Source organism: Toxotes jaculatrix, chromosome 5, assembly GCF_017976425.1.
Source record: "Toxotes jaculatrix isolate fToxJac2 chromosome 5, fToxJac2.pri, whole genome shotgun sequence".
NCBI classification, from domain to species: domain Eukaryota; kingdom Metazoa; phylum Chordata; class Actinopteri; family Toxotidae; genus Toxotes; species Toxotes jaculatrix.
In genome coordinates this window covers 3,426,284-3,453,964 of record NC_054398.1, presented here as the reverse complement: position 1 = coordinate 3,453,964, position 27,681 = coordinate 3,426,284, and the positions used below count along the sequence as shown (strand labels likewise).

General features: G+C 41.9%; 1 protein-coding gene across 2 annotated transcripts; it reads left to right on the top strand.

The window, feature by feature from the left end:
- Positions 1-1,205: 1,205 nt before the first annotated feature.
- far1 (fatty acyl CoA reductase 1) lies at positions 1,206-26,939 on the top strand. 2 transcript variants are annotated; one of them, XM_041037722.1, is made up of 13 exons: positions 1,206-1,357; positions 7,855-7,970; positions 8,560-8,676; positions 9,854-10,029; positions 11,864-12,043; positions 15,723-15,900; positions 16,897-16,941; positions 17,558-17,685; positions 17,805-17,872; positions 20,092-20,263; positions 21,990-22,119; positions 23,488-23,615; positions 24,130-26,939. In XM_041037722.1, exons 2-13 carry the CDS (start codon positions 7,899-7,901, stop codon positions 24,287-24,289), a joined length of 1,554 nt encoding a protein of 517 aa, XP_040893656.1. In that variant the 5' UTR covers positions 1,206-1,357; positions 7,855-7,898; the 3' UTR covers positions 24,290-26,939. The 2 variants fall into 2 exon arrangements, with proteins under 2 accessions (XP_040893656.1, XP_040893655.1); XM_041037721.1 differs by lacking the exon at positions 20,092-20,263 and adding an exon at positions 19,195-19,366.
- Positions 26,940-27,681: the final 742 nt, after the last annotated feature.

The window sequence follows — 27,681 nt, the reverse complement described above, 5'->3', positions numbered from 1 at the left end:
TCTCTCTCTCTCACACACACACACAGGCAGCACAACTGTAGGAAACAAAAAGGCCTTTGACTTGCCTGTTAGGAAAGATTTTGGATTTATCTGCAGCGTCTTTCCACAGAGACACTAAATATCTAAAGGCTTCTGTTCAAGCTTTAATGCAAAATTAGAGAGAAATTAAATTCAATTATATGCTGCTATTTAAAAAAAAAAAAAACACGTCATCTTAGGTTTTGCAATCCTGTTGTTTTTTAATCAATCTTGTGTATTTTCCAAAACATATATATTTTATATAGATAGGTTTGTCTTTGCATTTGAAAGCCTTTGCTTAGTGTGCAAAATATCTTAACCAAAACTTCCAGTGTGACAAACTAAAGATCCTGCACCTCTGTCCAGACTGCTCCCACCCTACGGACCCCTGTGCTTCTGAAACAAAGACCTTCTTGTTTTAACCTGGAGGCAGTTTGTATTAGTTCAGCACTGCTTACTTTCTGCCTCTGTGTATTTACAGTTGAGCTGCCATGCTTTGTGCTGCTGTGTGCAGTGGGAACCTGGCAGTAATAGGGTACATGCTCATTTCACAAAGGGGGCGAGAAGGTCAAGAGGGGCCCAACAAAGCCTTTTTGCCCTTGGGCCCTGTAACAGGTAAATCCGGCTATGACCACCAGCGTCCAAACGCAGAGTATGTGGTTAAATGCAGAGAATGCAGAGTATTAATGAACTTAATTGCGAAGTGAGGCTATGTAGCTTTTGCTGAACACAGTGACAACAAGTGTTTTCTAACATTAGACAACGCAGTAGCCACCACAAGATACCAAGTGTGACTGAAACAGGAAAACTATTGAACTGAGCAAGAGATGCATCAACGACAAACTAGCAACCTTTCTCTCTCTCTCTCTCTCTCTCTCTCTCTCTCTCTCTCTCTCTCTCTCTCTCTCTCTCTCTCTCTCTCTCTCTTAGAGTTTTTGCTTTAAAGTTATGCTGAAGGAGGAGCTGACTTTATCCTCTTATTCCCCCCCACCCCACAGCCTCCTCCTCGGCCTAACGGACGCCTGCGTCCCCGCGGCAGGTGAGTCAGCTCACCTGAAGATGCTCTCCTTCGTCTTGAGTCCGGCTGAAACAGGCAGGAGTGAGACCTCTGTCCTCGCGCTATCTCTGCCGCTGTCCCGCTGACGTCACGGCGGCTCATTTATCCGCCCAGGCTGCTTGGCTTCCTGCTGAGTCTCCGCTCTGTCGCCTGTAAGCGGTGCACGCTGCTGCTCCTGCCGTACACACACACACACACACAGACACGCAGACACACACACTCACAGTCTCACGCACCAGACTCCCGAGTTGAAGAGCTGCGGGGAAAACGTCGACATTTCGGGTACGTACACCTCTCAACATCGCGTCCTCGAGCCGTGCGCGCCCTGCGCTCTCGGAGCAGTGAACTGGTGCCGTGACAGGGCTGCTCGGCGTGTGACAGCGTGGAGGAAGAGATGCGCCAAAAAGGAGGGAGGGGTGGCTCAACACTACTGTACTGTTGGCCGGAGGTATACGCAGACACGGACACCAAGTTAGACTTTGCGAGCGTTGTAAATGTCACGGTCACTCACCGCCTGCAAGCCCTCAGCGGCTCCTGTGTTAAACAGTAATCCTAATTCTCAGTAGTAGTCTGTGTTTTTTTTTTCTTTTCCTTCCCACACCACTGGTAGTTTATTGGTTGAAGCATTTAAATGAGGAAGGGCTGACACTTTTGATGTAAAGCGGCGGTTTGCTGAGCCGAGTCACTTTTAGTTTAACCCCCGGGCTTTGCACTAATCACATGAAATGCTGTCAAAAGCCAAGCGTTAAACGTCGGTGTAGTTTTAGACGTCGCCAGCGGTGCAGATGGACGGTGAGCGGTGGACTAATGATGTGAGGCAGCTGTGTCTAATGAGAATCACGGGATCCGCTGGCTTCGGGTTTTTCCTGTTGGAGTCTGGTTTCAGTCCATGTTGCCCGCTCTGATACCGAGTTTTCTCCTGTTAACGCACACCAGCTTTCCTCGGATCCACCAGGTTATCGCTGTTAAGATGCATGATGCCTCGTATTGCAGTAATGTGCGGGCAGTTTTCGGGGGGTGGAGGGGGTGGAGGAGGGGGCATGGAAATGGTGCCCTCATCAGGTTTAAGATAATAAGTTGATTGGAAAGTGTGAATCATTCTTTTAGCTTTTCCAGAGATATTCCTGATGCATCATTAACTTAGACCAGACTTCTGAAGGCAGTTGTCTCTGATTACATAGAGCTGTTTAACAATCAGTGTGTAAATGCTTCTCACACACACACACACACACAGATCTCTACCTCACAGATCACATAAACACTATTCTGGTTAGCTACAGTCAGACAGGCTCTGAGGATGGTGTGTTTTAGCAACATCACCACGAGCAGGAAGTTTTTTTTTTTTTTTTTTTTTTGTACAGGAATAAGCAGACTGTTGTGGACACACATGCCTTGTTCTCAGTGTTGCTAGAACATTGTCATCACCGTGGACTGTCTTTGAGTTAGAACGTCATCATGTTGGGTAAATCCTCGTCGGATTGCTGTGGAAATTCCTAGTGGAGATGTTGACTGGGTCGGTCTTGTATGAAGTGAATGTCTTTGTAACAAAGTCTGGAAACCTTTAAAGTCTCTAGAGATTTTTCCCTTTGCTCGGCAGTGGGTTTTCACATTAGTCAGACATGGATTGCTCCCTGGAAACCGTTTTGTTGTCAAACTTTAAAGTTTCATATATCTAGAAATCGTTTAACCTCAGCCAGAGGTGCCAAATTGAAGTATTGTAATGTGTTTGATCAATTATTCAGAATGAAAATGTGGCATCAGGGATCAACTTGCTGCCAGTCTGTCTGACTGTAAGCTACAGTAGCTCTTTCACAGACACTTGATCAAAGGCCACAGCAGGTCCTGGCTGGGCCCAGGTCTAAAATTACAGAGCTTTCTGTTTACCAGGTGGACAAGACAAGATTTTAGTGTTTGAGTCTTGCCTGATCAACTGTCAGGCACAGACATATAGGAGGGAATCCTGCAGAGGAAGAGCTGCTTTTACCTGTTTTGGTCATTATTCTGTATTTTTCTTCTGTGCACACAAACACTCTGACCTAAACAGGACTTCTTCAGGACAAGACCCAAAGTTTCTTTCTCTACTTTGTCCACAACTTCTTGTTTGTTTCTTTTCTCAAATACGGACACGCTCGGTTTGTAGACAAGGCAGCAGGAGGAAACACAAACCATGGTGAACTCTTGCCAATGAATGCAGCATCACCCCATTGGCTTGCAGTCATTCTTGTTTGCAGCCAAAGAGTGTTGTCACCCCCCCCCCCCCCCCCCCCAGCTGTACTGAGGTCTGGATCCACAGCCTTTTTGTCACTCTAGACTGGTTTCTGGCCTTTGAGAAACTTCTGTTGTATAGAATTTTCTACATTATGTTGATCATGCTTCTCACACACAGACACAAATTATGTAGGAGACATCCAACAGACCTGAGCATGAATTATTACAAAGTTTGTTACTGCGTATGTCCAAGACTCTTTATTTAGTGTGTGTTTGTTTGCTCCTGTCATCGTTTTGAAATGAAGAACACATAAATGGGCCCAGTGTGTATTCACACCACTAAACAACTGGATGTTGGAGTAAATCAGCGAACTGAGTAGGACAGTGCAGGTGATTGCGGTAACATTCTTGCACCAACAACGTGTCAGTGCCAGGTTGTGAAGGGCAGCACACACCCTGACTCTGCACACTTTCTCTGGCTTTTATTATACGATGATTGAATGCTCGCACAAGTTGAGACTTAACAGCACTGAGTCAGTGCTCTTAATACAGAGCAGGAACACAGGAACCATTTTAGATACTTAGGAACTTTAGATAGATTTTGGCAAGAGGTACTTGGTCTGAAGGTTGCCCCCCTGGACCACAGTTCCTACCGTTCTAAAGTTCTTGCTGTTGTGCTGGTACTTTTTGATGGGCCATGACAAAGGGTTTGCCTTTGTCCCTTATGCATGTTTACTTTCTGTATACGTTGTAGAAAGTTTTTGTTTTGCAAGTTTAGAGTTCCTCTGAAGCTCGGTATATCAAGAGTACTGATTGTAACAGGGTTTAAATGACGTGCACAGAAAAAGCATTAAAATAACACCATTGACGAAGGCTACCCCTAATTCTGCCAATTATCAAGAAAATTACACAAGCATTCACCATCAGCTGAGTCTGAGTGTAGTGGAGAGATGATGACGATGTAATACTGTGCAGAATGAACCACACGCAACATTTAGGTTAGTGATTGCTAAAGTTATGTGAGCGACTGTGAAGCAATCAGGAAAAAAAAAAAAAAGCCTCAGTGACGAGACCAAAATCATGTTTCTGATCGTCACACTGAACACTGTGTGTGGTGTAAGATTGCACATCAGCGGAGCAGACATCATTCTGGGAGGGCAATTTTCTGCTCCATCATTTTTTTATATAAAGTAACTTGAGGCCCGTGATTGCTGCTGCTCTGAAACACAGGGGCAGGAGTCGACAGCCTGCTGTGACGGAATAAATGAAACTGTTAGCAGAAACACTGAATTTTTTATGCCGCTGTCGCATTGTGGACAATGTGCGATCCACTTTAAAAGGTCAGCATTGAGTGAATCTGATTGGTGCAACTCGAATATAACTATGGAGCAGGGGGCGAATGAGTACTTAAGCAGTCAGTTATTTTGTTCTGTTTACTTTAAAATGTAGTGTCTCTTTTCCCGACAATCACTGTTTTCTGTTGCTCGTTGTCTGAAAAGCTGTGATTTGAGTTAGTTGTAGATAAGTTCTTCTTGTGGGACAGTAAAGATGTGAACTGAAGTCCAAACCCTGTGATTGACTAGCCTTGATCGTGAGGGTAGATGCTGTTCAAGCTGAAATCCCCTCCCCAATCCAGAATGTTCCTATTTGTCCATAACCCCACATACTTTTTCAGCCTTCTCAGTTTGGATCGTTCACTACGTGCAATTGAAATGCTCCGTTTGGAAACAAAACTAAATTTAATGGAACTTTTCTTTTCTATGGCTGGTGGATGTTTACCCAGTTTTCTTTAACCTGAGCAGCACACGGTCTGTACATGCAGCTGGCACTGTCAGCTCACTGACTGCTACTGCTTTTGTGGTTGGATAATGTTGGCAGCTAGACTAAAGACTAAAAATAACTTTTTACAACATTTCCCAAGAACATGGTCGCAGTGGTATTTGGGACATTTTTGCATTTGACCTGTTTGTTTGAATGCGGGGTTTTATCGTCCCTGGGACAGTGAGGCAGTGTTTGTCTGGAGCCATTGTCTGCACTGTGCTCATAATGTCAGAAAACGTGTCCCCTTTGGACACTTTTTAAATACTGGCACTAGAGTCGATTTCCCTTGTTCCTCACTGTTTTCCCTCCCCTGTGTCAGTACTGTACATTCTCAAGCTGCCTGCCTTCAGAGTGCAGCATGGCCATGGTCAGAGCTGAGCTCTGACAGGCGTACGAGCTGGAGCTGGCCACTTGGCACAGGACGTTATGCAGCAAATGGTACATCTGCAGCATTGGCCAGAGCCTGAGCAGGCGTCCGCACAGAGTCGGTACCGTGGAGGGGCTGAGGAGCTGTTCCTTGATTCGTTCCATGGGGGCCACAGAGCCCACGCAGCCATAGTGCTGCTGTTGTCATAGTAGCACAAAATATTCTCTTACTGTGCTCTCTTTCACTCACAATTGATGTTTTCAGTGTTGTTTGATATTTTTAATCTGCTGCTGGGGAGGAACAAAAGCTCAGTGTGATGGGAGAATTCACTGACAGTGGTTTAACTTTATTTTTCTCAGTCTTCAGACGTGGTGGTGATGTGACACAGCCTGACTCTTCACACGAGCTGATAAGCTGGTCAGAAGTGGGGAACTGAGAAATGTGTTCTCAGAATCACAAGAATGAATGTAAACTTAACCCCTGACTTCCAATCTCCAGCGTGGGTAGTGGCCCATATGCACATGTGGTATTGTGGTATACTCCCCAGTCTCGCTGTATGCAAAGCTGAATAACTGGTTTAACTGTAACTACACGAGCAGTGAAGCTGGTATAACCACAGACTCACCCTTTAATATTGGTTAGAGCTGTAAAGTCTGCAGGCAGCTTGGATTGCATTTTTGTCATGATTTCAAAATAAATGCCAGACACGGTTTTCGCTTTATCTGCCTTTTTATAATCCTGTTTACAGTGTAACCTGGATAATCCCAGATGGCTGTAATTGTGAACTGTTAGTTTCAGACTAGCTGAAGCATTTGTGGTTTGCATAGAGGTCCTTTGAAACCCTGTCAACTCTTGACACCAGCGAGCTCACAAGAACAGTGTTTCTGTCGGGCACAGAAATGACTCGAGAGTTGCCTCCGCCGCACGCTGCAGAGTGATTGGTGATCCCAAAGCGTGCAGCACACACTGTCGCGTTGCTCATGATTTCTCTGCACCTGCTCGCACAATATAGATATTTCTGTTTTATCTGAAATCTATGAAAAGCTCTGTTTTGCATGTTGTCACTTGGCTGATACGAGGACTGGGAAAAGATAATTACTTTTTATTTTATTGGCCGTGTTGTACGTTTTTATTCAGTCATAATACTGCAGTTTGTTTTATGAAATGATTTTAGACAGTTGTGTTTCCTTTTTGTTTTCTCCAGGAGTATTTAGTTGTGCTGGAATACTTGTAATATAACTTTGAATAACAGGTGATTTGGGTTGACATTGTTTGGATAACCGTTACTTCTATACTTCTGTACATTTCAGTCCCACAGACAGGAGCTGGTAGAAGCAGATTGCTTGAGTTAATGATTAGATGAGTTATCTCCTGAGTGGCCAGTTATCAGCCAGATAGTGTCGGTCTACTTAAAGACAAACACAATTTGAGAGATAAGGCCCCGTCATGCATACACTCAGCATATCCCAGCGTGAAAGAGCTTTGTGCTTTGTCTGCTGTAATGTGTGTTACGGGCGAGAGCTGCAATGATTCGCTGATTAATCGTCACTAATTTTCAAGGAAAATGCAAAGTATTCATGAGGTCCAGCTTCTCAAATGTGAATATTTTATGCTTTTGACATATTATGTTAAACTGAATGTGTCTCTCAAAGAAAACTAGCACTTTAAAAAGACGTCACCTTTGGTTATGGGAAGTTAGAATTAGCAATTTTCTTTGTTTTATATATATTAAAAATTTAAAAAATAAGTGGCAGATCATAAGTTGCATCCCTCATTTGGGTCAAATACATATTTAGCAGCCTGCATACTTGATTGATTAAGCTTCCAGGTTTAAGGATTAAGCTGGTTTTATTCTATATTTTGTTTATAAGAAACATCTGAAGTGTCAGTTAAACTTCAGGCAGCTTCATTCCCACTGTTACAGGCCTTCAAATATGAAGTAAAAACCACAACTGTCTCCAGATTTTGATTTAAGTCATTTGTGAATCCTGATTGCTGATTGGAAGGATGAGACCTTTCTCCAGCTGAGCTCCTCCCACTTCAAAGCTGTCAGAAGACCTCAGAAATCTTTCATTTGAAAATAAATATATGAATGCTAGTTGGTAAATAAATAAATAAATAACCTCAGTTTACATAAGTCTGAACATTGAGCAGTTCCTCAAATGCTGGAGTGTGCACAGGCCTTTAAGCTGTGCTCTTGACTTCCTGTACTGTGGATCTTTAGTTCACTCAGCATCATTTAAAGTTCCCATTTTCAGTCTCCACATGGGAAACACTTTTCCTGGAGCAAGTTCAGACTTGGCGTTGGTTTCACCGTTGTAATCATTCCTTTTGTTATGTGTTTTTTATTTTTCTTTCTTTCTTTCTTCTGTGGACTGTGCAGGTGGAGCGGTGGTGAGGTTCTCACTGAACAGGACTACAGACATCATGGTGAACATCCCAGAATACTATGCAGGGAAAAATGTGCTGATCACTGGAGCAACAGGCTTCATGGGCAAGGTACAGTAGTGGTTTAATAGGCCAGTCGCCAAAAGGATGTGACTAAACCCAGAAATGATGAAAGATGAGGGAGCCTGTTTGGGAAATCTTTCACATGGGTTCTTTTCACTGCCATTCATTCACAGAATGAGATGCCAGCAAATGAATGACACACTGTTCTACTTACTGCTTTAATTAATGTTCACATGATTCTGCTCACTCCAGGATTTCATCGGGGCTTTTCAGTCCATATCAGTCCACTAGTTACAGCAGTTTTATTATTGAACGCGTTTATTATTTGCTGAATTGTGTGTATTAATCCTCAGTTTTAAAAGGAGACACATTTATGTTGTATGGTTGATAAATGTGGCACATTTATATGGCTGTTCTTTTGCTGCCTCTGTCACAATAAAACACAGCATCCACTGTTTTATTTTTATGTCTTTGAGTCTCTGTTCAGATGTTGTGGAGGAAGAACGATTCTGTTCTTGAGCCACACTCACTTTTCCTGTGGTTTTAATAAAGAAAAGCTTATTATTATTTATTTATTTATTTTTTTACTTTTTGTCTGCCTGATCCAAAGTCACATCTGACTTCTTTATTATTAAAGGTGCTGCTGGAGAAGCTGTTGAGGTCATGCCCAGCAGTCAAAGGTGTGTATGTGATGGTCAGGTCAAAAGCTGGCCAGAGCCCCCAGGCCCGCATCGCTGACATGATCAACTGCAAGGTGAGAAGTGGGCAAAGTAGGTGGGAAAAAAATGATCTGGTGGTGGTTTGTTTTGGAGGAACTAAAGGAGAAAGTCGCTTAACAGCCAGTAGTACCAGCTGTATGTTGAAATGTAGCTTCATTTGAACATGGTGCCAGAGCTGGACTGTAAGTTTAAAAAAAAAAAAAAAAAGTAAAACCTATTGCACCACACAAGCTGGTTGCAACAGAGTTAAAATATAACTCAGATGTTAGTCACTGCATGTTGTCAGAGATGCAGAGAAAATTCTTCTTTGATATTTTTTATATGGAGCACGTTTCCTTTGACCAAAAGATGTCAGCCTCAGGAATTAAACAAGGAACTACAAGCAAATTAGAAATATGGCATTAGAAAAGCAATTTTCACACATGAGAAAACAACAACACAAAGCCATCCTGGTGCTTTTATGTACTGTAGAGTGACTCTGAGTTTGTTTCAGTTTGATGTAATGAATGAATGAAAAGCAGATTTTTTTTAACCGACAGAAGTTTTCCAGAGACTTCTGTTGATGTTTTAATTGTTTATGAACATATTTCTATGCGACACAGCCACCGTTGTCTTAGTGTGAAACCATAGTACACACTACCGACCCCAGCAGAAGCGATAAAATGAGTGCTGAATTATTAATAAGGTAATGGTAGAGTTACAAAGCAAGTTGTATCATGTGTTAGCTCCTTCAAATTTGAAATCAAATTACATTTTCTTCCTAAAATAAAACAGTTGTAGGTCACTGAATGTCAGTCTGAGGGTTGTAGCGTCTTTCTCTAACACATGATCCTAAGAATGCACTGCACGAAATGTCACTTGAAACAGTGTTTTGGTTTCAGTCAGTTTAAGTTACAGCTCAACAAAACTACTACTTACAACTGCACTAACAGCACTAACTACTTACAACACATCAGTCAGTGCTGGTGCAACAGGCTGCTGATTTTAACAAGACCATAGTCGGACAGTGCTTACATCAAGAGCTTCTAAGTAAGAGGACGGAGCAAAAAAAGTCAACCACGGGACGAAGGAATTTTTAGAGCTAGAACCTGTTGCAGGAGGAAGAGGTCGTAGCCACGCACTCCTGATAATACTTTAAGAAAAGGAAGGAAAACTGATGACAGTCTGTGCACCGAAGAAAAGTCTAATTTTTGAATCCATTTTTCCACTCAGTTGTTTGAAAGATTGCAAGAGGAGCAGCCAGACTTTGCCGGGAAGATCATCGCAGTGAACAGTGACCTCACACAGCCTGAGCTGGACCTGAGTAAAGAGGATCAGAACATCCTGGCTGAAAACATTAACATCGTCTTCCACTGTGCTGCCACTATCCGCTTTAATGAGCCACTCAAGTGAGTTATTTTGCTCTTAAGAAATATGATTTTTTATTATTCTTATTCTTATTCTTATCCTGCCCGTTTCTCTCTTAGAGCACTCTGTAAGTTGACCATGTTAAATGGTGTTTCTTGTGTCTTTCTGCATTTTGTCAGTTGTGCAATTGGCGATTGATAAAGGTCTGTTCTGTTTGTTCAGTGAAATGAATTACATATAATATCAGGCAGGACAATGTGTAGTATTATGGGTGTTTACTTGACTTGGCAGTGAAAGCAGGGCAGTGTTGATGGGGTTGTGCCCATTGTTGTTTGCAGTACGCAGGGATACTTGACACCTGACACACCTCCCTCAGCAAATCACTCGCACCACAACAAATTGATGCTTTTTTTTTTTTTTTCGCTGCTGAGCTGAAGACACAGTTTTGAGTCCAATTCATTGAACTAATTGTTTCTCACTTCTTGAGAGATGAAAAACACAAATGAAGCTTAAAGGAACAGTTCAGCATTTTGGGATATTTTGGCATATTTGCTGCGTTTCCCAAAGCAAGATGAGAAAATCGATGTCAAGCTCATGTGTGCATTGAAGGATGAGGCTGGTGATTTTCTGTGTTTTTGTTACCGTCAAGAAATCCCACAAAAAGACCAAAACAACAAACAATAATTCTGAAAAATATGGGCATGTGATTTATCTATAAACAGCTTCAAGGACTATTAACATTGATGACTTTCACTGTCTTTGGAGAGTAGTTACTGGAAGGCAGAGGCCACCACTCATGCTCAGACATGAGGTTCTGTTTACATTGCTTCTCTAGCTTGTTGTGCTACATGTCACAGCCTCTTGACTTTGGCCCAAAGTTCGAGTCTGATCAATACACAGAGCACGAACACAGGTTTGAAGCACGAGAAGAAATTGTCGGGACAAGATGGATGCATAGAACCATACTTGGAAATACAACAAAGACTTGCTGAGAGAGAGAGGCTGACGGCACCAGTCACTAATGTTGGTGGCGGTGTGTTGTTTTAATCTACCGGTGAGACAATGAAATATGATCCAGGAAGTCCAGGTGCAGGAACAGATTGATCTTTAGAAGCTTATTAGATGCCAAACCACAGCGCTGTTTTTCATAATACTAACTGACAGGATTTTACATCACTGGAAATTATCACGGCAGCAGTTGTTTTATCTTTAGCTGTGACAGTCTTGAGGTAAATGGCAGAAATGCAGCATTTATTTTAGAAAGTAATCAACCGGGAATGCACACTTGCATATTTGTGATTGGTCGGTGCAGCACCTTTCCAGATGACTTTACATTGCGTTGTAGATTCAACTTTCTTGCTGCACAATGCTGCAGATATTTTTGTTGAGCAGGTGTAATGTTTTTACCATGTTCACTCTCTTGTTTAGTTGTGTTAGGACATTTTTGTTTCCTAATTAGCACCAAACACAAAGTACTGCTTAGCCTGATGATAATGTCATTAGCTTTGCCATGGTTGCCATGGTGCAAAATGAAAAAAAACTGATATGACCAAAGTGAATAATTTTTCCTGAGGGGACTGTGAATATCTGTACAGAAATTTCGTGGCACCCCAGCACACAGTTGTTGAAATGTTTCCCTCAAAACCACACCGCATATTTAAGAAGCAGAAACCAGGGAGTGTCATTTTTCTGAGTTGGGGATATTTGGTGTGGTTAGACAAATCCAGCTGAAGATAGTTGACACCATAGGTTGGTTCCTTTTATCAACCTGAGAGCTATATGAGATTATCTTTTGTTCATTGAATGTTTCAGCTGTGTTAGGGTTCATTTCTTCCTCAGATGTTGTCAAACAATCCATTCCTCTTTCCCTTTCAGAGATGCAATGCAGCTGAATGTCTTGGCCACCCAGAAGATGCTAGCACTGGCTCACAGGATGAAGCACCTGGAGATTTTCATTCACATCTCCACAGCTTACGCCAACTGCGACAGAGAGCTCATTGAAGAAATCGTCTACCCTCCCCCCGTAGACTACCGCAGACTCATCGATACTCTGGAGTAAGCTGATGTCGACTGTTTCCAATGAACCGCCACTGCGCTATCAACCAACTGTGGTGATGGTTAACGTTAATGGCCTGGTTTCTGTATACAGAGCTGGGGATGGACCAGTCATTAGGATACAGTCGCATGGGATTATCGTTGAGGATTTTAAAAGGATTCTGTATTTCTTTGGATTGCTTGATGCATAAAAAGCAAGTAGGAAGGTATTAAGAGTAATATCAGTGATAAAGCAGGCCAGCTTAGCCATGGCCGTCCAGTAAATGGCTTCTTAGTAGCACTAATGTTGTAGAAGTCCTCCAGTATCAGCTGTTGAGCTAGATTAGTAAAGCATTAGAAGCCTGCAGAGTGCGTAGAGATCAGTGAGGTGATTCTGAGGGATTGAATGTATAACAGTGTTGAGCAGCATTTGGTGGATAATGCACAGATTCACAGACCTAGTTGCTTCGGGTTGGTAGGTATCTAGGTGTTGTAGGATGTTTGTGATGTTTGCAGACCAGCAGGGGCCAACACACAGTGTATCTATCATGGAGGGGGCCACTGCAAAAAATGATAAAAATTTGGATTCAAGGATTACGTTGTTGATAATGATAGTATGAAGAGAACAGCGGTGTGCTGCTCAAAAATCTGTGACGCAGCAACCAACTTCATCCATCACTTTAAAACCCACAAAGAAATGTGCATGAATCTGTCTTTTTAGCTAACTTTTTTTGCAGGTTAAACATTAGCCAGAAAGCTAACGTTATGTTTGGGTGGGCCACATATTCCTGTCCGAACCTGACCCATGATCACAGCTTGCTTGTTTACCCTGATTAAACATTTGTTGGTACCTTGTAAATGGCGGTGAAAAAGGCTATAAGTAGATTGTTTTAACTCACACGGATTATCCAGTGTCATCAGCAGTTCTTTGCACATACCGTACAGTAGGCAACAGTTGCACTCCTGCATTGAACGCTCACAGCATCTGTGGTTACCAATAGCTAGCCATAAATCAGAAGCTAAAAATGGTAACACCAACTTAGCCAGATGACATCCACCACAGAAGAATTCAACAAAAGTATTCAAACATATAGCTACCCTGCAGTCAGCATAACTTTAAAACACAGTCTTGAACTCAACTGTCGCCTGAAAGAATTTTCATATTCCGACCATTGTGGTTTATTTGGTGTTGTCGTGGAGGAAGAGGATAGCATCCATCGTGGATGGCTTCAGCACCGTCCTCCCCCTCCTCCTTGTTCTTCCAGCTACACTTAAGTTCCCTTCACTGCTGCTTCTAGCTCAAGCAGTTACACCTAGCATTGGGTAAAATTGCATATTTACGCTTTTTGTTTTCACGTATGAGAATTTCAGTGCATTCTAAAACCGCCAGTTCCCAAAAATTGATCTTCAGTATGTGAACTGGCAAATTCCATATGATTTTCTTACCTGGGCTTCTGACTGATTGAGTCTTAGCTGTATTATCTGCGGTTCCAGTGTTAATATTGATCTAGTTTGAGTCACACAGGTCTAAACCTGATTTCTAACGATTAACTGTGCAATCAATGTCATAATGTGGGCTAAATCTTTTTTCTCTCTCTTACTGTCTACAGATATAAACACTGCATCCATACTAAAGTGATATTTGATCTTAACCAGTCTCCCAGTTCATTGAATTGAGGACTGTGTCACTATACAGTTGCAGTCAACCCCAGCAGAAAGCCATTATAAACTCAATACTGCCAGGCCTGGTTATAAATTGCAACGTGCCATTGTCCATAACTGAACATCACTGGCTCTTTCCAGTGAATAGAAGAACAGTTAATTGACAGTCTGGTGGCAGATAGTCAAATGAAGCTGAAAAACGAACTAGCAATGGCAGATAATGTGTCAGTGACAGTAGACATATGGTCAGACTGCTAGATGAGAGGTTCTCAGGGAGTCACAGCACAGTGGATCTACACTGAAGATGACCGTCCTCAGCTGATTTACATACTTTGCCCTCTTCCTTTCTCTGGCCTGCCAGTGTGGTCCTCCTAGGGAACAACATTACCAAGGCTGGATTGGACTTGGAGACTTCTGAAATCAGTGCCACATCTGGCCTTAGCATTGCTGCGGCAACACATTTCTGGAGACTTCGGCTACCTCTCCAGGTCAGCTTTCAGCTCCCAGTCTTGTGCCATTTCTAGCAGGCCAGAGGAGGTTGTCCAGCTGATGCTGGCTTCTCCCTAGCCCTGATGAAAGCAATGGCCTTCTTGACTGGGTGGAGGCGCTTGCAGTGGCTATTCCTGTCACAGATGGTGTCCGCCATGACCTTCAGAACTTGGTCATGACCCGAATCGTAGTGCCCCTCTCCCAAGGTTTTCCAACAGCCATTTGTGATCTGAGAGTGTCCGTCTCCTCAGGCACCGAGGGGCAAGCAGAAAAAGTTGGATGGGTTTGGTACAACGTTGTAGGCAGCCTGGATTAATAATTTTTATAGGACTTGGCTTTCTACAGCTTGGCCCATGAGACTTTGTTCTCCAATGCTTGCTTCCATCATGTCCAAGCTGCTGCCTGCCTCATTTTAACTGTTCTTCTGGCTTGCTCCTCAATTGAGGCTCGCACCGCAATACTGGATGGGCAACTTCCTGTCCCTTCCCCTACACCCGGCAGCAGAGGCCCCTACGGTTTCCCCTCCGCTTCCGCCCTGTCCTGATACAAGTCTGAGAGACTTTAGGTCGCAAGATTTGGGTTCTCTGTATTGCAGCACCTCCCTAGTGCAAATTCTTTGAAAGCTCAGTTGAGCGTGTCCAAACAAACATGTAGTTTAACCATTACATTTATTATTTAAAGACCGGGCCATTATTTAAAGTGCAAGCTTTTGTTTAACATTTAAACCTAAGATGGTGTATCATGTAGGATAGTGAGGTTCACCCCCACAAACGTCAGTGAAGTTTATTTAATTTCTAATGGAAAATAAAATGAGGTGTGCAGACATGAAAGGAGTCAGTGGCATAAGTTAAATTATATATGTGAGTGTTTAAGGCATAAACAAAGTGAACTGAGGGGTTGTGGAAAACAATGGCGGATGAGGTTGGGGCTGCGCAGGTATTTTTGGAATAAGCCAGGCTTTCCGTGAAACTGTCTGACTTGTATTGAACTACATTTGTATACATTTTACAATATGACTATGTAATATGTTATACACATTTTATTGATAATATAATTTGATTAGAATGATTAGCTTGTTCGACAATAATAAGCCCATGTCATGGAAAAACTGGACTGTGTAATAATAGTAACGTCGAATGAGTCTCCACAGTAACTCTGTTGTGGAAACACAAAGTTTTGAATGGCCACTCGGACAACTTATTCTGTCATGACGTATTATGATAAAGGCTTCTTAAAACAGTCACCTTGACTATTTAACAGAAACATGACTAGCTGTTCCTGGTGCTCTGTAAATAGAAAGTTGAAGGACCAAGAGGTATGACATGAAACAAATGTTGTTTCTTAACTACTTGGCCAGTGTAGTTTTGGCTTTGTTTATATTTGTTTCACAAAATACGACCACATTTTCAGTGTTCTATAAAAAGTGCTGTATTTTTAAATTTGAATTTTTTAATTAGACCTTAATTTAATTTTATATATATGTATATATACACACACACACACATATACATTTTATTATTTATTTCTTTTTCTTTCCCCCCCTCCTCAGCTGGATGGATGATGATCTGGTGTCTGTGCTGACTCCCAAGCTGATAGGTCAGCGTCCCAACACCTACACCTACACCAAAGCCTTGGCTGAGTATCTGGTTCAGCAGGAGGCAGGAGACCTCAATGTAGCAATCGTCAGGCCCTCAATAGTTGGAGCCAGCTGGAAAGAGCCCTTCCCAGTGAGTGATTCAGGCTTCTTTCTTTCTTTCTTTTTTTTTTTTTTTTTTTTTTTTTTGTAAACTATTGTTCACTTTACCTCAAATTAAGTATAGTTGTTGTTTAAAATGTACCAAGAAACAGAAAAGTTGTGTTAAAGTAAGAAAAATCAGCTCAGGGCTCCTGTCTTTTTCAGGGTTTGTGCTACTCTGCTTGGTAATACAGCAGGAATTTTTAATGTATTTTAAAGTGTTAAAAAGAAAACTGTACTTTCTTAGAAAAAGGTCAAGCTGAAGAAAGTACATCCATTTTAGAGCTGCTATCCTTGAATGTAGGTGAAGAAGCTCGTTGTGTATATTGAGCAGGGAGCATGTAAAATGAAGGAAGTCATAAGTACAAGAGATCATAAAATGGAACACAGAAAAAAACAAAAAAACAAACTACCTCAACCGGTAGCACACAAGTGGTCATGTTTCCTGGGGCGTGTTCAATAGCAGCTGTGCCACTGGTTTAAAACTGTGGTGCAAGGAAAGTTCCTCTGTCAGATATTTCTGCTCCGTCTCTGAGGGCACAGCGTTTCGTTGCCGCCGACACTCACACGCGTTCTGTGCTGTTGAGCAGCGAATGCCATGATGGTGGGAGAAGGAATGTGAGGAATGTGGAGTAAAGAAGCTCTGTACACCTTCGCATCGGATTTCTGGGTTAGGAAAGGGGGGACATTAGGTGACATAGACAGCTCCTGTCTGGACATCTGAAAGGGACATTTCAATTTTCAGACACAGGCACTGCTAACAGCACAACAATGAAAGTCTGTGTGTGTGTGTGTGTGTGTGTGTGTGTGTGTGTGTGTGTGTGTGTGTGTGTGTGTGTGTGTGTGTGTGTGTGTGTGTGTGTGTGTGTGTGTGTGTGTGTGTGTGTGTGTGTGTGTGTGTGTGTCATCCATCAAGAATGAATCTCCAATGAATCAGCTGATTGTTTCAGCACTAGTTTATGCTGCTTTCCTCTGTCTGCTCTTTCAGGGTTGGATTGATAACTTCAATGGACCTAGTGGAATATTCATTGCAGTAAGTACAGGGTGGAAAACTGCTGAGGTGGTCTAACAGAAGTCTGTGTGGTTGTCGTCACTTGATATGATATAAAGCTGTGTTAGGACAGGTTGTCGAATGAATGCAGCAAAAAATAAATAAAAATATTTTCCTTATCAGTTAGCAGATGATTTTTTTTTTCAGTTAACTGACTTTATAATTTGATCTTTAAAATTTCTTATCTGCCAAAACAGTCCAAAACCCCAAATATTCATAAACTGTCATATATGACAAAGAGAGGTAGCAAATGTTTGAAAAGCTGAAAATAGCAGTTTGCTTTTTTTTTTTCTTGCAAAATGAAAATTTTGTAAAACAGCTGTCAGTTAATTTTCTGTTAATCGATTAATCAACTTAATACCTTCAACTCTGCCACAGTCAGTAGTCTGATTGGTGTGTAGTCTGATTGGCGTAAATCCTGAAATGCTTCACCTGCTCTGAAATTGATGAATTGACATGTTGACACATTTGCTTTGTTTGCAGTGCTGTGTGGGGTTTCTGACTTTGTGGGGCACAGATTCCTGTCCACTCTCCCTGTGGAGAGTCTGCTAAGACACTTTACCAGCTGTGTAAATTGCTTTTCCCTCACCCTCCGTAGGCCGGTAAGGGGATCCTGCGCACGATGAGAGCGTCTAATGATGCTGTGGCTGATCTGGTGCCTGTAGACGTGGTCATCAACGCCACGCTGGCTGCAGCTTGGTACTCTGGATCACAAACATGCAACAGGTTGGCTGGGCACATAAATGTCCTCAGAAATACAACATCTTGTGGCCTTTTGTTTCTTGTTTCTTGTGTTTGTTTTTCCTTTGACGTTTCAGGAAAGATAAAATATTCCCTTTTTACAGGCCTAGAAACATCCTGGTGTACAACTGCACAACCGGTGGGATCAACCCGTTTCACTGGGGGGAAGTTGGTATGGCATCTCTTATTTTTTTATTTTTTTATTTTTTTTTTAAACCTTAAACTCAGCCTGTGTGAAATCTCTTGAGAGTGGAAGCTTATATGTGGTGTCTAATGACATAACCTGGTTGTAATGTGATCCACTGCTTGCCACACCCGAACTAGGAGCTTTTGTTCACCCGTCCTTTATGAATCCTGGTTTGTTTAAGCTGGAGTGTTTTTGCATTTTCTTAGTTAATCCCTTAAATAGTAGTCACGTTGTTTGGAGGTGATTATGGCTTGTCCCTCAGATATTTAACAATCACATCTCTCGGTATTTTGTAGTACTGTTTACGATAGATGACTGATACTGACTCCTGGATGAAAGGCTGACGTTTGATTTTTGGCTTCAGGGTGAACACAGATTTTGTTTGAACAAAGAATCAGTAGTTGCTGCTCCATAAACAGTCACATTAATTTAAAGTTGCACTGTGATGCAGTTTTCCTCTGCCATCCTCAAAACCTGTGTAGTGCAGCTTTGGTTTATTATACGACTAACAAATGTAATCCAATACAATGACCAGTCAGTCAGTACTGTCTGAGATTTAAAGTTCATTCTTCATCTTGGAAACTGTAGCTGACAAAACAGTTTCACCAGACTGGTCTTTTAGTTTTAGCAGCCGGCTCTAGAGCTTTTGATCGTAGCACACAGTCGTCTGCTTTTTGTGAATTTGTAGATGTTTTCATGTTTCTAAACACTTTAAAGAGGTTTATGCACATCAGTCAGTTTACAGGTCTTGATGAGCAAAAAGGTGTATAAGGCTTTTTTGTGGTGTGAAAAAGGGGGGGGGGGGGGACTGATGGTGTGGAGTGGGAAAGAAGTGAGCTTAGCAGACCTCTGTAGCCCTGTGTCTTTTTTTTTGGGCGGGGGGTTAAACTGTCCATTATGAGTGTAATGCTAAATCAGTCATTCATGTTCTTTTAAGTACTTCTCATAAATGTTGGCACCAGGTGGTAAAACACTGGGAGAAACTTTTAACACCTACAGTTCCATCAGTACTGGACAATCTGCTGAGGAAGCTCCAGAACAGCTATCAATGAACTTCATCAGATGAATTGATTTAGCTCAGTTGTAACTCACTATTGGCTCAAACAGACATGTAAGGTGCAGTTTTGTAGTTATTTTTTCATTAGATGTCATCAGATTGTGAGTACATGTAAAATCGTTTTTCCAGCTTAGTTCTCTGATCTACGTATGAGCAGGGCCACACCATTTACACAGGTATAAAAAAAAAAAAAAAAGAAATCCCTTACTGCTCATTGATGACTTGTGTTGAACAACCTTCTGTTTCTTAGAGTACCATGTAATATCCACATTCAAGAGGAACCCTCTCGAGCAGGCCTTCCGTCGGCCCAATGTTAATCTCACATCCAATCACCTAATCAATCAGTACTGGATCGCTGTGAGCCACAAGGCTCCGGCCTTCCTCTATGATCTGTACCTCAGGCTGATTGGACGAGAGCCCAGGTAACCTCATCATCGCCGACTCGGACGTGCCGCACCTCTGCTGTTTTAACGCCAAACCCCCGCCCTCCCCCATACACACACGCGCACATCTCTGCTGCTTTACTCCTGTCACTTTTCTTTTAATGTACTAGGCTAACGTCGTAGCTGCGATGCTAATGAAGATGCTTGTAGAGTTTTGTTGGGAGTTGAAGAATGTATAACCCAGCTGCTCTCCTGGTCGTACAGGGCGCCACCGATGGGTTCTGCACGCTTCACATTTTGCTACTTGCAATGTTAATATTTTCAGTTGGGCTCCCAAAATGTCAGCGCTAATGTCACCTCAGTTCAGCTGATCAATGGACTAAGGTGGACTTCAGTCTGAAAACGCATTTGGGAACTCAACACAGGTGTTGGCCCTTTTTTAAAATAAATAAAATAAATAAATAAATAATAAATTATATATATAATAAATTTTATATATATATATATATATATATATATATATATATATATATATATATATATATATATATATATATATATATATATATGCATTATATATATATATAAAAACTCTGCTAGCTGCTGAGGTGTCTCAGCAGTGAGTTAAGTGAACTGGAAACCGTTTTTAACAATCCAGATCACATCTTGCTTGGTATCAGTAAGAGGGGAAAACACACATTCTTCTTCATCTCGTCCTCTCTGTGTCCTCCTTGTCCTGTCATTTGTGTATCTCTCTCCTACAGAGTACTGTATAAACATGACCTTCAAGACCAATCCTTTAGAGCAGGCCTTCAGAAGGCCCAATGTCAATCTGCGCTCCAACCCCTTTACTAATCAGTACTGGACCACTGTCAGCCACACGCTGCCAGCCCTGCTCTATGATGGCTATCTCAGGTTGACAGGTCGCAAGCCCCGGTAAGGTTTCACCCTCCTCCCAGCCCCCTTGCACTCCCTCCCCCTGACACGTAGCCCCAACCTTTCCCACTTGTTCCCACACGCCCACCCTTCCCCACTTTGTTCTATGCTGTTGTTTTTTCAACTGACGGTTGTGTGGGATGGTGGGAACAAGGGAGGGTATGGGGCAGAAGAAAGAAAAGTTTTGCTGTGTTTGTACTTGACATGAGTTGGACTTTAATAATAAAGACAGAGTGTCATGAAAACACAGTTGGGTTTCTATCAGAGCATGTTTACAGCTTTGCTCAGTTTTTTTTCTCTTTTTTTTTTGGGGATGTGTGTCTTTATAACAACTTTTTTTTTTTTTTTTTTATTCAAAGAAGACTTTGTGAGCAACCCATGCTGTGAACATGACATCCATTATTGACACCTCCCCCCACCCCCCACTTCTCACCCAATCATGGATAATCCTCAGGCACCACTGGATTTTTTTTTCTATCTCTCAAGAGTTCAGTTGAAGACAGCTTATGTCCCACTGAAAACAATCCCTTTGCATGTGAATTAATTGGCATCCACATTTATCTATTCTTTCTGCTCTTTACTACTTCACTTTATTCTCCTAAGCCAGAGGTATTTCAGACATTAAATGTTTTGCAGCACCGAGCGGTGCTTTCTAACACAGTGTTCATTGGACATATAGCGTATATAGCGTAGTGTTTGGCTGTCTGAAATTAATTTGGCTTAGTTGCTAACTCACATTCTCGGGGTGTGATTTGATCCTAATTGGGTACGTCACCAGCTGTAAGTAATTTCTATCTCTGCCTCTATGTGCTGATCAACCATGCATGTTTGTCACATCCTCTGAATCATTCACAGGGGGAATCTGAGTCATCTCAATCTGCTGCCATTGGTGTAAATGTCTAACAAGCCTGTCATTGGAACACCTCCTATTTTAATGATAAAAAATTGAAATAGTTGCTGCCATGCAGTTCAGACACAGTTAAAATGTTTACTCAGCACTGTTTTAAAGTTTGAAGATCCTAACGAAAGTGCAGCTTGAAGACTCAGAGACCGCCTTATAATCCTCACTGTAAAATTTACAGCTGTTTTTGCATTTTCGCCACTGAGTACTACACCACTTTAACCTGGTTTTTGAATTGTCACTTAAATTATAATCCACTGAATTGGTACTAACACAGAAATGAAGAATATTAACTGGATTCATTTGTGTTAACAGGAGGACAGTTTTTATAAACTTTGGGAACGTGTGTCCCTGGAGCTGCTGTAGCCGAAAATCAGAGTTCATTTAGTTGAGTTTTAATTATTTTTGGTAATTACTCATAGACTGGCCTAAATCTGGTTCGTGGGTCCACTCAGCAGTGTATTTTCTGTCCTCCTGACTTGCGCACAGATTAAATCCAGTTATTCCTTAGCTTGATTTGTATGAGTCACTGACCTCGGGGGAGAAATCACCACCCAAATAAAAACATTTGAGCAACCCTCTTGATTATTTGGCAAATTTGTAAAATACATCTTTAAATAAATTCAACATTTCTGAGGGTTCTTAGTTTACAGTTAATTTTTATGATTTATTTTCACACTCTTCCTGAATTGTCCCTCTCCTGTTTTGTCAATCATCTTCTTACTGACCCTAAACCACAATCACCTTTTATCTATTTCAATGTTTCCTCATCGTCCTCCACCTTCGTGCTTTTCCTCCTCCTCTCCCTCGCTCGTTCTATCATAGGATGATGAAGACGATCACTCGCCTCCACAAAGCCATGATGGTCCTGGAGTATTTTACCAGTCACTCCTGGGTGTGGAACACCGACAACGTGGCCATGCTGATCGCCCAGATGAGCCCCGAGGATAAGAAGGTAGGGGCGTGTGACGGCGATCTTCTTATATGGAAACAAATTCTACTTCACGTCATTCACACTTTGTCCCCCTTGTTGTCAGTGTCCGCACCCACCGCCCACGTCACACGTTTACACTCTTGAGTTGGCAGACAGACTGTGCGTTAATGTCGGGTAGTAAGCTGGGTACAATAGAGTGAGTCATTCACTCACTGCTGATGTCAGTGTGCAATGAAAGGGGATGTTGTTGTGTAACTGTCTGGGGGGAGAAAAAAAAAAAAAAAAAAAAAACACCCTTGAGAGGCTGGAAGCATCTCTGACGGCAAGGTAACCCAGTTCTGTATATAATATTAGTCTAAAATAGTTTTTATTTATATGTTTTTTGAAAATATATTATGAAATCAGTGTTCACTCTTCAGCACTTTTTCTGCTTCATCCAAAAAAAAAAAAAAAAAAGTTCCAGGCTGCTTGGTCATTCAGGTACTTTTAGGTCCCAGAGCACTGGCTGAAAGGTTGCTGCCTCCAAAGCTGCCGACAATAAACCCACCTCATTGTTCACTGATCCAACCACAAGCCATGTGCCTCTGTGCCTTCCTCACCTGTTAGCCGACGATCATGTTCCATTTTTACCTCATGGCGGTGTCCAGCTGGAGGTCAGCTCTGCCTCTGCAGGTCCAAATTACAGCTGACTGGAGCTCTGAATGTGGTGGATACTCATGAATGTGTCCATTAAAGCAATTAAATGTATTCTTATTTTTATTACTCACCACAAACTGGTTCATGTACATTTGTTTGCAATTCAAAAGCAGACCTCAGAATCCACCATGAACCACTGAACTGCCCCTCACAGTCCCCCCTGACCGTGTGTGAAGTACAGCCTGCAGATCTGCAGGAAGAGTGACTGGGTGTTACTAAGTACTGAAATAGTTTAAAATTGAAATGAAAACTCTTGCTGCAGATCCTCCAGATCTTTGTCCAGCTCTGTGGTTTATGACCAGTACCTGCAAAACAAACTCTCATTAGTAAACTGGGATCAGTATGTCAGCATTGATGTTGGCTGATGTTAGCATTTAGCTCAAAGCACTGTTGTGTCTACAGCCTCACAGACCTGCTGGCACGGCTGTTGACCTGTATTTTTCTTATTTTAAGTGTTAAGATTAGTTTTGTATTTGTGTTTTTTATTTATGAGTTGATGTTCCAGTTGATGTACAGTTATGTTTACTGTAACTAGCATCTTTTTTTGATACTAAAGCTTATAAATATTTACTACAGCATTTTTGCCTTGCTTTGTCAGAATTCTCAAAAACTTGGCAGCGTTTCCTAAGTGTGTGTGTTATCTTGATGTTTTTTAATTTTCTCAAATTTTAAAATATTTTTTTTTCCCTGTAGGTGTTTAACTTTGATGTGCGCCAGCTGCACTGGGCACAGTACATGGAAAGTTACTGTATGGGCACCAAAAAATATGTCCTGAATGAAGAGCTGTCAGGCCTGCCGGCTGCACGCAAACACCTCAACAAGTAGGAATCTGTGCAGTTAAATATGCAGTTGTTGCAGCACACGCACACACACACACACACAGGAGGAGATGCTCTCCGTGATGAGCTCTTACCGACAGCTGGCTTTCTCTGTTGGAAGTAGGCAGCTTTTGTTTCATCTAGGTCACTGTACAGTAGATAAATCTCTGCATTAGCACTCACATATCCTCTAGATTTTCAAGTACTTCACGTCATCCTTCCATTAAGCACTGATGTCCTTTGCATTTGTCAGGGATATGAGTTTTATCCTGCCAAACTTTTCTTCAGATTATCTTTAGTACAGTCAGAGAGGCAGTGATCCTCTGGGCTTCAACAAAGCCCATGTAAATAATTCAGCATTAATTAAGAGGATTAATTAAAAATAGCAAATAACACACAACATCAATGTAAAGAGCAAAATAAGAAGAACTAGGCCTAAGATGTGAATTGTGTTTGTGAAGTTATTTCCCTCCTGTCCACGTCCATGATGTGTCTCACTGGTGTGTCTGTTTTCCAGGCTGAGGAACATCCGCTACACCTTCAACACCATCCTGGTGGTGCTCATCTGGCGTGTGTTCATCGCCCGATCCCAGATGGCCAGAAACATCTGGTACTTTGTGGTGAGCCTCTGCTTCAAATTCCTCTCCTACTTCAGAGCTTCCTCCACCATGAGATAATGAGAGGGGGGGGCGGCACGGTGGCGGATGGAGAGGTGGAGGGACGAAGAAATGAAGAAAACACAGGGTCTGATTAAATTGAACCGTTAAACACCGTGGACACAGGCGGAGCTGCTGGACAAGCCTCTGAACGTTGCATATCTCAGACCTACCTAACCTGATCTCTAGCATTTCGAGCAGAGGGCATGGATTTATTCTCACAGTGTACTCAAACTAACGCTAAGACTAATAGCACTTGGACTCATTAAAGAAACAGGACCACACGTCCTGATTCTGTGCATTTCCAGTCAGTCCAGTCCCTGGTGCCAGCTTTACTCCGGAGTACTTCCTGTAAACCTGCTCCGTCTTGTCCGTCTGCTCGTCTGCAAAACAAAGCTATGCACTGGATGATGCTCCACTGCAAGAGTCCTCAGCTGGTTTTGGGTCAGTCCAGGCTTCATTTCTGTGCTGTAGGTCTTTTCTGTATCTGTAGTCTTTCATTGGGAAAAATAACCACTTCAGCTCTTGGGTTGGCTTATTTTTCTCTGTTGACACCTGAAAGCATCACTCCACAATTTCTTTTTCTTTTTTTCTGAAGTTTGTGGGTGGTTCCCGTCAGTTTTATGGTAGTAGGGCCTACGGAAAAAAAAAAAAAAAAAAAAAAAAAAAAAACCTGTTTCAAAAACATAAACAGGATCTTCGCTGGTTGTCATCTGACGGCAGAACTTGTTAGGAAAGAATAAACTACGCTCAGCTGCTGGGACACTGCAGCTGGTTTTGCACATTTGGTCGGAGGCAGTTGAAGAATGAATCTGTTCTGACTCGGTGAAGGATTGTTCAGGGACAGGCAGGGGTCATTGTTTAAACTCTTCCTTGCCCTTGCAGCCCCACCTCCCCCCAAGACCAAAGCCATGTCGGCCAATGTTTAACAGTTGCACTGACAGCTCGGTGCAAAGAGAGCTGATATTGTCAGGGTTTGTGAAGCTTGCTTATACTGACCCTTCTCTCACCAAGAGTTGTCATTGGCCTTCGTTCCTTCTTCCTGCTTGTCAAAGACACACCCTCAACAATACTGCACTCCTGTATGAACTGCAAGTGGCTGGTTCTCTAATTTTGACCGAGAACAATGTAGATTGTAACACGGTGGCTTTAGCCAGTGCCTACAGATTATTCTTGCATCAGCAGATCTTGCAAATCAAGCTGCTTCTACTTCTTCTTCTTCTACAGGTTCCTTTTTGTCATGTTCGAAAGTCCTATGTGACAATCTTTAAGCTATTTTTGCCAAAATACCTCTTAGCTAACAGGCTCATAGCTCAGTAGGGGATGAGACAGGTGGAGTTGACAGGAGAAATATTGTCACGTTTGGGGGCTTTTTCTCCTGTATGCTTAGAAATTTACACTTTCATTACCAGTTAACACCTTCAGTCACAACCAGAATGGATTTATACTGTAGGTGATGTCTCAGTCACTTTTTTTTTTTTTTTTTTTTTTTACAGAGCTAAACCTTGAAAGTTGTGCACTAACTGTAGTTCACCATTTTTGTCATAGGTTTTGTCACTTTAGTCATTGTCGTCTGTAAATGTGTGTTAAAGTAACTTTTATTTGTCATGTTACTGGTTCATCTCCACCTTAGTTGCTTCTGCAGAGCGATGCAGGATTCGTCATGTGCTCAGATCATTCAGTTGCCTTCATCATTTCTTCTCACTTAAGGAAATGTTTGCCTTTTCAGACAATAAATATAGGCTGATCAGCTGAAGTCCTCGCGTCATACATCTATCTCTGTTTTTTATAGGAGCCACCCCTCAATGCCATATTAATTCATCAGTTAACGCACCTGAGGTTCACCTGTGCACTTTGTCACATTTGTCGTTTTTGATACCTTTTTCCCAAACACACACAGTCTGAAGAAGCAGGCTGCGACCATGTGCTAGTCTTTGGTTGTGCTTGTGCACGTGCGTTCAGTGTCTCAGGCCATAGCGACTTCAGACACCAATGCGTTCGCCCTGTGAATGTCCTGCAGTCATTAAGGAATGTGATTTTTCACTCTCACAGCATGAGCCATTTTCCATAGGATCATGTTATCGGAGGAACACACACACTTTGGAAAGTGAGAATTGTGCCTGAACCTTTTGTCGATATTCTAACAATGTGAAAAGAGAGCAATCAGATCTATGTTTTCTAATTATTTTGTGTACAGCTCTATTTAGGTAGACATCAAAATATAACAATGTATTTTTATGCTAATGACATTGCGTGGCTCTTTTACTGACACAAAGCTTACCGAACCACCTTCAGCTGCTGTAAATAAAACTTAAAAAAAAAAAAGTAAATATGTAAACGTAAGCGCAGTATGTTCAGAGCTGAATTTAACTGTTATAAGTTGCTTGTTACTGTACACATACCTTTTTTTCTCTCTCTCTGAATGTAAGAGAAAAACAGCCTGACTTATTTGCACAGCCGGAATCTTCCTCTGACTCCTGAAACCACACATTAACAATACTGTAATTGCCTCTACTTTTTAATATAAAGCAAGTGGAGGGCTGTGCGATGAGTCCTTGTTGTTGTAACTCAGTTTCCCTGTGATGGCGTGAGTGAGTAGGTCAGCTTTGTGGTGGTGAATGGTTGTTGTCATGCTTTTGTGTAGTGTGGTGGGGTGAAAAAAAAAAAACAATGGCATGTCTGATTCAGGGTTTTCTTCAAGCTCGTTCCTGTGATTTGAGAAGTGAGACAGAGGAACGGGTCCCTTTCATGTTCTCGTTTTTTGACACTACTGAATTATACCAACAGTTTGTCCATCAAACAGGGCATTACACAAAAGTTAACATCCGCATTAGCTGTGCGTGGAACAAATCCTGAATCGAGTCACATGGATCCTTTTACTCAAATACTTTAAAGCCCCTGAAAACATGGTTTCAAATTAAAATAAAAAAATTTAGATTTTCTCGTAACATTTAGAACAGTCAGTTAAAAGAAGAGTTTTTGGGAAATAAACTTTTTTTTTTTAACTTCCTTGCTGAGTTCATACAGCTCTCATGCCTGTACAGTAAATATGAAGCGAGAGCCAGCAGCTAGTTAGCTTAGCTTAGCTTAGCTTAGCTTAAAGGCTGGAAACACGAGGTAACAGCTGCCTGGCCCTGATCAACGGAAACAAAATGGCACCTGCCTCTAAAGCTCACAAATGAATTTACCTTCTTAGCCAGTAAACTACCTGAAGTCTCGCTTACTGGTTACGTGACAACCTCCACGTCAAGACTCTGGAAAGTTAATGCACCAGGCTGAGAAATACTCTGGCACAGAAACCCTTATGACACAGTGTGTTGTTTACGCTTGAGTTTTTGTTCAGATTAGAGAATGAGACAACGGGTTAGTGAGCATCAGAGATTTTATTACCCTTTGGACAGATTAAGTCTGAC